Source organism: Thamnophis sirtalis, unplaced genomic scaffold (assembly GCF_051295495.1).
Source record: "Thamnophis sirtalis isolate CommonGarterSnake01/CBP01778 unplaced genomic scaffold, rThaSir2_p1.2 scaffold_5, whole genome shotgun sequence".
Lineage (NCBI taxonomy): Eukaryota > Metazoa > Chordata > Lepidosauria > Squamata > Natricidae > Thamnophis > Thamnophis sirtalis.
Window position 1 is genome coordinate 118,694,564 of NW_028261385.1, and position 12,488 is coordinate 118,707,051.

Below are 12,488 nucleotides of genomic sequence, written 5' to 3' on the forward strand. Positions count from 1 at the left end.
ATGGACTATTACAAGCTTTGTAACAAAGGAGTGTATGGTGGAAAATATGAGGCATTGGGATGGAAGAGATTGGGGAAGGGAAAGAACCAAACAACAGAGGGTGGTGACAAGAGATCAAGTAAGAAAGAGGGGTTGACATAGAGAGGCAGTGGAAGCAGATAGGGAGGGAGGGAGGGACTACAAAACTCAAGTTTGGGTCCTTCTTAAAGCAAGAATGGACTATGCCAGGGAGTCCAACTCATGAAATGCTGTGGAGGTATTCAAGTAGTTTCCTAGCTGCAGACAAGGTGCTTCCAGGCAACTAGACCCTAAAGGCTCCAACAGTTAGAGATCAGCAGCAGCAACAGCAGCTCCCAGATATCCTGGGGGGAGAGAGGGGGAGACAGAGTTTTATCTACCAAGACTGTGTGAACATATACTTCAAGTTCCATGTTTGACACCTGAGGTAATCTTCACCAGATATTCTCAGTCAACCCTCACGTCGTACACATCAAGTTTCATGAACTTGTAATTTTTTATTTTATGATCAACAAAATATCCACAAAATGAAACATGAAAATGCATAAACTCCGTAATAATATGAACATTATATGAATGGTCATAATAAATGCTGTTACCTAGTTTCAATTTAAACTGAAATTTAAAAATTTAATTAAACAAATTTCAAGTCGTTAGTCACAAATACACTTTAATGCACTGCTTTACATTCCAGATTCACAGTAATTAGTAGCACAAAAGACTGTTTTAAATGTATACTTTTCCTTGATGTCAAGTGAAATTCTAAAAGGACAAGGAAACAATAACTTGAACAAAATAATTGTGTGATGAATTAAAAGGTGGGTGTGGAATGTTTACCCTGTATAGCATTTTTACAGCATGCAAATTATGCTTGATAGATCAGGATATATGCATTTCTGCTTCTTTCTTCCAAACAAAAAGGTACATGACCATGTGGTACAAAGCATCTTCTTAAAATGCAATATAAATTTACTAGCACATTTGCTTGTGCTTAATTTTAATGGGAGAGATGTATCATAATTTGTCAGCTGCATCTGAAAAATGTTACAAACAATGGTGTCACAGTAAAAGCAAAATAGGAGGCTTAATATTTTGACTGAAATGTTTCCTTATCCAGCATGAATTCTGCAAATCTCTGCTGAAGTTCTTTTTCTCTTTCCTGTTGCCGTTGAACATCTTCTTTTAGGCACTGTAAGAGCAAATGTAATAAAGTTAGCATGAAATAACCAGGAAGGAATAGGATGCTATCCTCAGTATGAAAGGAAAGGATTATAGTAAAACTTTCCTAATAAGCCACACAGAAAAGTTTTTACTTTTAATAGAAAGTGAGAGAAATTTGTAGTTCAGCATTTCTATGTAAAGAGAGCTAATTTTTAAGATGTTATAAAATGTTCAAAAAAATAGGAAGAATAAAATGACACGCACAGGCAAATCTAAAAGGAAATCTAAATATAATGATTATGATATGCAAATTTAAAAAAATGATTTTACGAGTACTGCATTACTTAGTTTATTTCTTTTACCGCTGTCATTCTTTTTAGATATGGCCTGTAGATTAACACTCCACAATTTTACCTCCAGTCGCCTTGGGATAGCTGCATCTTCATGCTTCTTTAATTCTTCAAATGTGCACAGTTCAAGATGAGCTTGTTCAATTTGATCCCACAAGTCATTTAATTGCTTTATGAGTCCCATGGCTCGAGACTGATAACCACCAAGCAATATCTTTAGCTTTTTTTCCATCTTGGCAGCTCTCTTAGCTTCAGTAGTCATGTGACCTCGATTAATCTGTTGACAAATGCAATCAAGAATGTGGCATGATTATCTAATCGTTACATTTCACACACACACACACACACACACACACACCCCTGAGCTGTAAAAGAAGGGATGTTATATCTTACATTTATCTTCTTCCCTGAGATACTACACACAGATTTTATATAGGAGAATTTTAAGTGGTTACATATGTAATGTATCTTTGGAAATCAACCCTTCCACACTGTTCAACAGTGGAAATGTGGGATTCTGGAAGTATGAAATAAGAGAACAGAACAGACAGGGAAGTCCAAGTTTAAAAAAGAACATACAAAAGACACTGGATGGTAGCAAAGTTAAAGATAGCAAAGCTAAAGATATTAGTAACATTAAAGATAAGTCATAAAGATAATAAATTTATCCATGTGGAATTAATGTATTTGTCTTTTTTCACGCACATTCTTGAGAAAATTCTGGGGCAAAGACAACACTACAGTATAGTTGAAAAATCTGATAGGATCCAGTGTTTTATATATAGCCTATACCTATGTTCTATCTGGATGAATTTTGAACAGTCTTTTCATGAAGCCAAATAAAGGTTCTAAAAACCATTTCATGACCTAAAGATTGATTCAAGATGAATCCTGGAATTTTAAAATCATGAACTTTTACAGACTGAAATAAATGTTAGTACTTAAGGATGTTGGCTACAGTCTAAAAAGGCAATTCTGCCAAAATAACTGTTGAATCCCACTCATCATCATATCATAGTATAAACGTTGATGGGAAATTAAAAATGATAGGTACCATGTTAAAAAGCCATTTCTTAAACAAATGGAAATCTTTTTTGTCAATTCCTATTGCAACACTAACAAGCATATTCTAAAAGAGAGTTTGTTTTTTCCCCTCCAGAATCCTCCCTAAGCAAGCCAGCATCAAAACCCCGATTCATATGCAAAGCTGAACACTTAGTTGCTTCTATCAGGAAAAGGAATCAAGCAGAAGCACCTGGCATCATTTCTGATAAACTACAATGATAAAGAAGCTATGTGTTTAATTGAGAGAGACTGCAGTTTATTATTGACATTAAAAGCCAGCATGCTGCGTTTAAAAAAACCTCCTTAATTTTAACTGTAAACTGCTGTTAGAATGTGGCATATAAATGTAGCAAGTTCAATAATAAAATTTAAAAAATGGAAAACAGGTGAAAATTCATATTGATAGTCACAAATCAATGGATTGTGAAAGTAAAGGCAAATATAATGAAATTAATAGAATAGAGAAGCATAGTATTAGATACATTCATACATAAGCTATGGTGACACAGTGGTTAGAGTGCAGCACAGCAGGCTACTTCTGCTGACTGCTAGCTGCCTGCAATTTGGCAGTTCAAATCTCACTAGGCTCAAGGTTAAGGTCAGCCTTCCATCCTTCCGAGTGGGTAAAATGAGGACCCAGATTATTGGAGGCAATATACTGACTTTGTAAACTGCTTAGAGAGGGCTGTAAAGCACTGTAAAGCGGTATATGTCTAGATGTTATTGCTCTTGATTGCTATTGATCAGTATCTATATTCAAAATGAGTCTAAATAGAATACAAAGTTAATTATGTTCAGCAACACTACTTCATTTTATCTCTTCCTGAATATTATTTGAAACTTTTAACTGGTAGAGTTGCAGATGCATCTTGACATTGCAAATTAGGGGCCCATGACAGATTAAAAAAACACCACCACCACCATCATTTGCTCAAATTCTGCACCAAGGTTTTACACTAAATTACTACTCTTTTTGTTCTGTAAAGCCTGAATTTTATGCTACCCACTTGGGGAAGGTATAGAACATCCCAAAAACAAACATGGTCCCAACTCTTCAAAACCTATGTAAAGATTAATATCAACACAAAACTATTTACTTTTGCCACAAGGTGTGACAGAACTGCCTCTTATCAGGGCCTACTTGACAATAACAATGAAAGAGAAATAAAAAGACAGTAAGTGAAAAGAGATGAATGTACTTTAAAAGTAATGCCCATTGAAAAAGAGAATTTGACATGGATTCTGGCAAAGACAGTGCAGACTGAAATGAAGCAACCAAAAGCAAAACCAACAGGACCTTGGAGGGAATGAAACGTGCTAAAAGTAAAGAATTAAATTGAGAGACTGATTTATGGGAGAATGCAGTACTTAGGTATGCATTCCAATCAGGGATAGGGAGAAAAAGCACTATATTCACTGCAGTTAACCAGTCAGGATTCCTTTATTAGGACACTAAATTGTACTACATCTTTTTAGGAGTTTAAATCTATATTGGGCATGTGACTCAAGGAAAATAACTTTGGGTAATGTAGAGAAATTCCAGTCTTAAAAAAAATGATGAGGAACTTGATTAGCAACACTGGTCGGGGGGAAGGGGTTGCCCATATTTCATGTAAATATAGTAACAAAACAGCATATGCCAGAAGAATGGATTTATACTCTTTCTCCAACCTTTGCAGCAGATGGAAAGGAAGGACAATCACAGAAAATTGGCTTCTTCCTTCCCAGCTGCATACATATACACACGTATATACATACATACATACTATATAATATTATATATTACATTATATTACATTACATTATATTAGAGCATGAAGCCCTACACTGATATGCCACAAAATAGGTTTTAGTAGATTTCAGCAAAAAATGGAGTATATTTTCGAACAATTTGAAATAAACAAATTCATGTATCTCTGTGTGTGTGTGTACACACACACAAACACACACTTAGGAGGTCATAATCTATACACTTATGTAAAATCAGAGAACTCATCTTACTTGTATATATACTTTAATAAAATGATACAATAAATAATTCAGTTTGTGTGATATTATTTGTTGAAAGCAGAACACTAAGAGGCATGTAGGAGAATCAAAAAAAGATTAAAGTTCATTCTCTAAATTCTAGACAAGACTAACCAACAATGCACATGAAGACATGTGAAGACAATAGCTTTTAAAAAATAAAATACTTCATTTGTAGCCTGGTTTTAGATTGCAATCCAATATGTGTGTCTGTGTATTAAGAAATAAACTTTATTGAATTTGATGTTTTCTTTCAAGTAAATGTCAACAAATTGGGAGCCTTAACCTACATGGTCACAAATCTGAGTGAATATTTAATATTCATATTTAAGACACCACATAATTTTCATTTGGTGAAAAAAAATATGCTGGAATATTAAAGAAAGCAGTTCATCTTCCATATTATATGACCATGTAATGGAAGACACTGAAGAGCAATAGTGCACTCTGCTGGATTATATGTATGTTCTATATATTGCAAGTTCTTTGAAAAATGAACAGAGCTATTTTCACCTTTTACCAGGCATTTGTGTTAATTTCAGCTATACCTTCCACATAGAATATACTTCAATGCAATATTCATAAACAAACAATTTATATCTGTCACCCCTAAATCGCTTGATCCACACATATTCATTTAGATGACACAAATACTAATTTTAGGCAAATGTAGTTACATAAAACAAAGTCACAGATAATCTATCATGCAACAGCACTGCTACACATTTGCAAACCTTTTGCAAATTTGTTAGACTTGAGTATAGCTTTGGATGATCACAACAACATCTATTTAAAATCTTAACTCTCCAGGTCATAAGAACAGAAGCTTGAGTACTTTATATAAGACCTTATGTATCATGCGGTCAATCAATTGTCTTTGAAACTTGAGAGAAACATCCATTATCATGACAGACTAGCAAAAAACAGTGCTCCTGGTTTAAACATAACATTAATATTATTGATGATTTAACTCTAATTCAGAGGCTAATGTTTTCCTCAACTATCCAACTTTGTGGAATCCCATTCAATAATCATGTCTAGGCTTTAAGGTTATTAAATGCAAAGGAATTTGTTCAGTGCGGAGGTGAGATTTTTTGCAAGTCAACCAGACATGATAAAGTGTCTATATTTTTCACATTTCCACATCCAATGTAAATTTGAAGCACCTTTATACATTATAAATAATTTTTGGGTTCATGTACCAATAGTCAGTTAACTGTCTCTAGCACAAGAATATTAGCTAAACTAACCCTTGTACTAGCATTCAGAAATGTAATCCTATGAGCAAGAGAATAGTGATAAATTGTCATTCCACTGGAGAACATTTAAAACGCATCTTATTCATTTTCCCCCTAATATATAAGCTGAAAGGATTTTAGATAAAACTATAAGGTATTTGGTTGCTATGCTATACTATACTATACATACTATACATTTTGCTTTTTAATTTTATATTATCTCTCTCTCTTCCCACAACCTTCCTTTTCTCTCTCTCAGTAACAGTGCAGAAAAAGTTTACCATTGCCTTCATCTAGGATCTAAATTATACATATTTTAACTAATAAAAATTGCCACAGAATCAGGACAAAAAAGATCATACTAACCTCTAATCTCTTTTCAAGTGACTCAATCCTGTCCTTTTTACTGGCCAAATTGGCTCGTGTGTAGCGACTCTGCCCAGGAAGGAACAGTACCTGGCTGTAACATTCTTCCCACACCTGATTATAAGCTTCACTTGAAAGCTCTCCATGGCTCATTCCTTGCTTCACAACTTCCATCTCCTGGGACAGAAAGTCTTCAGCCTGTTCAGAATAAAAAAGTTGTAGTAAATTTTTTGCTGCACTTCATCTATGCTGAGATCAACTTCCTCACAGAGTGGGGGGAAATAGGAGACTGCCATGGCCATCACCTTAACCTCCTGAAAGAAATGGTAGGATTTAAATCTAATTAAGTATATACATACAAAGAAAGTTTATAGGGCCATTTTTGCTATATGAAGAACATTCTGGTAGTCCTCAACCTATGTCCACAATTGAGCCCAGAATTTGTTAAGTGACTTTTGCCCTGTTTTACAACTTTTCTCACATTGTTAAGTCACTGCAGTTCTTAAATTAGTAATATGGTTGTTAAGTGACTCTGATTTCTCCATTGACTTTGGTTGTTCAAAGGTTGCAAAAGGGGATCACATGACTCATGGACACTGCAATCGTCATAAGTTGTCAAGCATCCTAATGTAAATCACATGACTGTGGGAATGCTGCAATGGTCATAAATGTGAAAAATGGTCATAAGTCACATTTTTCAATGCTGTTGTAACTTCAGTCACTAAATGAACTGTTGTAAGTTGAACAGGCCAATTACATGGTGAATAAATTTAAAAATAAAATTCATTCCCCTTTCAAGTTTCCTGTCCTTAACATTTTGGAATCAATTTTCAGTGGTAACAGATCTAATCACTACTGAAAATTGATTTTATACAGTGCTATACATTTTGGCATCATAGATCAACATGAGCAGTGTCAGGATCTAGTTGGATGTACAAAAAGAACCAATGAGAGATGGTCCCACTGTATTCACATTATGGGATTATAAAGTCATGAAACTGACACCTGGATTTATTAGGCCTAACTGGGGTTCTGCTTAACATAGCTTAGATAAAAATCTGAAAGAATGTTTTAGAGAAAGACTTTATCTGAGATAACCAGAAAAATTGATCTGAGAAACTGAAATACAAGCTTTAATTTCCTTCCTTTCTCAAACCAGGCACTCAATTCCAGCACCAAATAAAAATCTAAAAGCCTTAAGCTGCTTATTTATAATGAGCCATATCAAATATGTTGTATTAATAAAATGGTTAGAAAGACACTTGAAATATTAAGAAATCCAAATGATCAAGTGGCAACTTCTTAATATAAGCTAGGTATATAATGAATTTTTGGTACAAGTTCTAAACATTCTCAGAAAAATATTTTACATCAGAAATGTGGAATAGGACTAATTTAAAAATTTTGCTCCAGTCCCTTAGTTCAATACATGCCCCAGGGAGAATAAGAAGGAGAAGTTGCAAAATGAGAAGACAACAGCTGGGGTTAAGTGAAATGTAGTTTCTGCTAATTCTGGCTACTTCATGCCATTCCTCTTTGGATAAGGTGCAGGAGAGATGAAAAAAGCTGGGAGTTCCAGCTGGGTTATGTGCAAGCATAATTTTATCAACTAGTACAAGCTCAAGTCCTCATATTTTAGAGAACATAAACATAGAGCCATATAAAGGTGGTGCAACTGGAATTTTTTGATATTCCATTCCCCAATTTAGACAAAGTATGAGGTAGCTGAAACAAAAACTACATTGGGAGAAAGAGTTGGCATACATAGGGAAAGTTGAAGGTTTCTGAGGAGACAACCTTTGCTCAAGACCCTGTGGATCAGATGTTTAGATGAATTAGTCCTGCGAACTATAGGTTATCCATCCTAAATTTTGAGTACCTGGTAGTTGCCGAAGTACATTGCTGTACTAGAGAGCAGAATATCAGGAGAATCTTCAGACAGACTCACATACCTAACACCACAGTGTACCCCGATAACCTGCTAACTGATAACTGTTGCAGCAGTAGATTAATAAATTGTCTTTTCTAGCACAGCTGGTAAGGCCATACTTTTAAACACAAATATGCATATTCAGCCCTAAACTCATCCTGGTACCAAAACAATTGCTCAACCCCTTCTTTATATATGTTCTCAACTTGAAAGAATGAGGCAAACTTTTCTTGTGAAATACAGTTATGGTAAGCAGACAAAACAGGGACCAAAATGATACCAATAAATATTATGTGACCTTCTTCAGCTCTTCTTTTGAAAACTTTTCATACGGATTGTGTTCAAGATATGCTATATGTTCTGTGCTACTGCTTCCCAGTCCTGGAACTTTCGTCTTCTTGCTGCCGGGAACCTCCCCATAAGGATGATGCACAAGATCAAAGTGAAGCATAGTGATCATCTCTTTCTTAATCAGTTCTTCACTCTTCTGTAAATCGGTTAGAGGTGGCTCTACATTTAAAGGTCTCAGAATTGTTTCATTTACCTACAACAAACCAATAAAAAATCATTCACATTGTCACTTAGGAGCAATCTCTTATAATCTAAATTCCACTTTTATTAGATTCATGTACTCTGCAACTGGAGCACAGATAGGAACATTTTAAGCTTACAAAAAATTAGAAATATTTTACTGTTGTTGTTTTTTTAATTAATCAATCAAAACTACAGCAATGGGTTTTCTGAAAGGGATGCTTTAAAAAGTAAGGATGATCCCAGTGCGACCTTTCTCCATCTCAGACCTCTGACTAACTCCTATATCACAGCTTTGCAAGATCTATTCTTTTACCTTCTTATGGAGATAGGTACATATTTATTAGAGTTAGGAATAACTTACTTCAGAAGGTCTTGGTAGATCTTTCTGAATAGCTTTGTGCATTCGCTTTAAAGCCTTTAGACGCTCCATTTCCCGAATGGTCTGGAAAAAGATTTCAACAATTAGGGTGAGTTTTTGCAAGACTTCTCAGCAACACAGAACACAGGGAAAAGCCAACAAAATCTGTTAGAGAAAACTGTCCTAAACCAAATATAGAGCAGAGAAATGTAGTGCTGCAAAGAATTTTTTTTAAAAAAGAAATCTCATTCCACAATACAAAATCATTCACAATTTTTTCCAGACTTTAAAAAAAAAATACCCTGTGTTTTTTTTCAATTCAAAGCAGCAAATATACTTCCTCCTTCTCCTATTTTCCCCAAACAACAACCCTGTGATGTGAGTTGGACTAAGAGAGTGTCCATGCTGATTTTTCATGCCTAAAGTAGGATTACGATTCTTAGCCTCCTGGTTTCTAGGCTAGCAAATAAAAGCTACCATATTATAGGAAATCTACATTGCCAAATCCAAATTACAACTGACAGGACCCAGAAGAAGAAACAACCTCACTACCCATACTGTCTGGGTTTATACACAATAGTTAGTATAAGTCTCTGTATTGTCCTAATCCCAAAATTATGGTGCAGAAAGTCAATAACTGAACAGTTTCCCATTCTAAAATGAATATATCTCCAAGTACTGTCACATTTTTTAACTGCCTTTTTGTGAACCATCAATTTAGCAGTTGTTTTTCACTGATAATGAAGTAGTACATAGGTGGTTTACATAACTGTCTCCTAAATATTTATTGGTTTAGGAAGTGATCATTATCTTAGTCAATTACTTACCCATGATTTACTGGAAAATTTCCTGGGATTGTATAATACAGTGAGTCAAAGTCTAAACACAATTCATGTAGTGTGCAAGGTTAAGATGTAGTTAGGTATAAGCTTTCAAATAACGCCAGAGAGATGCCTGAACATAGGCCAAGACTCTTAATTTAAAAATTATCTTCAACCACAGGATAAGAACTCAAATGATCCATTTATACCTAACGACTGAAGAACTACAAATCTCAACCTGCGTGTTCTTTTAACACAATCAGAAGTCTGCTGGATCTTGCCTGTTGAATGCTTTTTGAAGGATCCTCTTCCTAATTCCATTCTTATGTTTCCATGCCCCAGGCAGAGATCTGATACTCTGATCTCTAATATTTTTAATTGTATTTTTTGCAATTTATCATTTTAACAGAGTTTGAACTTATTTATCGCTAGCTCTGTGAGAGAATATTCCTAAGAACAGCGGTTCTCAACCTGTGGGTCACGACCCCTTTGGGGTCACAGGGGTTGCCTAAGAGTCTTGAGTGTGGCTCTTCCACAACCCGCGCGCCCTGACCCCATGCTGGTGCCGGCTGGGAAGCTGTGGCTGCCGCCAGCAATGGAGCCATGACACTTGACCAGCGGAGGCTGCGGCGCTGCCAGGCGTTTCTGCTGGGTAAACTGCTCTCACTTTCGGGCACCTGCCTCTGCTACAGCCTGCTGCTCCTCTGTTGCGCCCCTCCCCCCAGAAACCCCCCACCGCTGCCCCTGCCCACAAGAAACTTCTGCAGACCCGGGCAGTGGGAGCAACCGGGCCAAGGCGGTGGTGGCCAAGCGGCTTCCGCACGAGCTGATTGTGGCCATCAAGAAGGGCGGTACCTGAGCCGTGCTGGAGTTCATCTGTGGCCACCTGGGCGTGTGCGCCCTTGGCACCGAGCCCCACTTTTTCGACCAGTACTATGAGCGGGGCCTGGATTGGTACAGATGAGGCGGCTCAGTGGAGCTCGGCAACCGGCTGCCACGGAGAACGGGCAGGGGGAGAGCCGCCCAGCAGCCCCTGCCCATTGCGCCAGGTCGCCTGGCCGTGGCACTCTGCTTTCTGTTGGAGCCAGAGCGCTGCTCCACATCTTGGGCTCCCCCACGACCCGTCAGCTCACCCGGGTGCCTGTCCTGTGCACCCCATGCGCTTTCCCAGGTGCTCCTGCTCCCCCTCTATCCCGGGTTTCCCGGCTGAGACTTCCTTCCGGGTGACCCCCTTCTCCTCTTTCTCCTCTCGCAACCCACTGGCCAGCTGTGGTGGGGCCGGGAGGGTGGGCACACATGGGGAGACCACCCACAAGCGAGCACCAAAGCGCAGCAAAGTGGGGCAGCTGGCTGCTCGCTTAAGGAGGGTCTTAACAGGGCACAAAAGGATGTGGCTTCTCTCCTGCACTAAGGCTCCAGCCATGACCTTGCTCTGTCCTCCATGTCTTTGGCTGAGTGCGGAGGGCACAAACGTAAACCTGAAGTGCAGGAAGCGAAGGCTGCCTAATTGGTGAATGTGGTGCAAAGGGAGGTACAGGGCTGCTTTCTCCTGCACTAAGGCTCTGGCGTCCCTTCTCCTTTTCCCTCTCCTTCTCCTCTCATGTGAGGGGAGGGATGACACAGCAAGACCAGGTGATTGAGAGGGAGAGGGTCACCTGAAGGGAGGCCTCCACCATGGCTGGCGATTGTTCCTCAGCAGAGAGAGAGAGAGAGAGAAGGGGAGAGAGGGAGAAAGAGAAAGATGGGGAGAGGGGGGGAGAGACAGGAGGGAGGGAGAAAGAGATGGGGTGAGAGAGGGAGAGAAATGAGGGGGAGGAAGGGAGAGATAAAGAGATTAGGGAGGGAGAGAGAGGAATATATGGAGGGAGAAAGTGGGAGATGGGAGAGGGTGAAATGTGTGTGTGTGTGTATTTCCCATAGAAAAGAAAACAGCCACAAAACCTGGGAAGCCGTGGCCAGGGGGAGTCAAGTGACTCGGTGGGAGTGAGTAACATCAATTTGGCCATGCCCACTCAGGTTTTGTGGCTCCCGGTGTTTTGTTTTCTCTGGGAAACAGACCCAAGTGGCTCTTTGAGTGTTTAAGATTGCAGACCCCTGGCCTAAGACCATTGGAAAACACATATTTTCAATAGTCTTAGGAACCGAGACACTGGTTCCTATGGTTGGGGGTCACCATAACATGAGGAACTGTATTAAAGTGTCGCGGCATTGGGAAGGTTGAGAACCACTGCCTTAGAAGCAAGACATCTAATCTAAATAATCATTAATACCTGAGAAGATGTATTATAAGCATCCTTTTGTTCTATGATGACAAATTAATTGCTGCCAACTCCTCTTTTATATGTTTTACCTGTTTGCGAGCATCTGCATCAGCTGCATCTTCTATGTATGTATCATCTGCATTATGATCCTCAAGCTCCTTCTCTGCATTTTCTGGTAGAACAATTTCAAAGTCGTTCTTTGGAGCAGGAAGACCCATCAATCCTAGACGCAAATTTTCACGGGATTCTCTTTCCTACAAAATGTTAAAAGAACTTAATAAAGGCAATATAAGAAAAAAATTGCTTTCCTAAAATCAAATATCTTTTTTTCTCTGGAAGAATGATTGAAATCATTTTC

General features: G+C 38.1%; 1 protein-coding gene across 1 annotated transcript in view; it reads right to left on the bottom strand.

The window, feature by feature from the left end:
• Nucleotides 1-495: 495 nt before the first annotated feature.
• CDC5L (cell division cycle 5 like) overlaps nt 496-12,488 on the bottom strand; it is a 28,729-nt gene continuing 16,736 nt past the window's right edge. Inside the window, exons 11-16 of the mRNA XM_014075063.2 lie at nt 12,220-12,384; nt 9,052-9,132; nt 8,455-8,700; nt 6,227-6,424; nt 1,594-1,806; nt 496-1,207 (exon numbers count right to left, since the gene is read on the bottom strand). Coding sequence (XP_013930538.1) covers nt 1,103-1,207; nt 1,594-1,806; nt 6,227-6,424; nt 8,455-8,700; nt 9,052-9,132; nt 12,220-12,384 — 1,008 coding nt within the window. The 3' untranslated portion in view covers nt 496-1,102. The remainder of the gene's footprint in view (nt 1,208-1,593; nt 1,807-6,226; nt 6,425-8,454; nt 8,701-9,051; nt 9,133-12,219; nt 12,385-12,488) is intronic.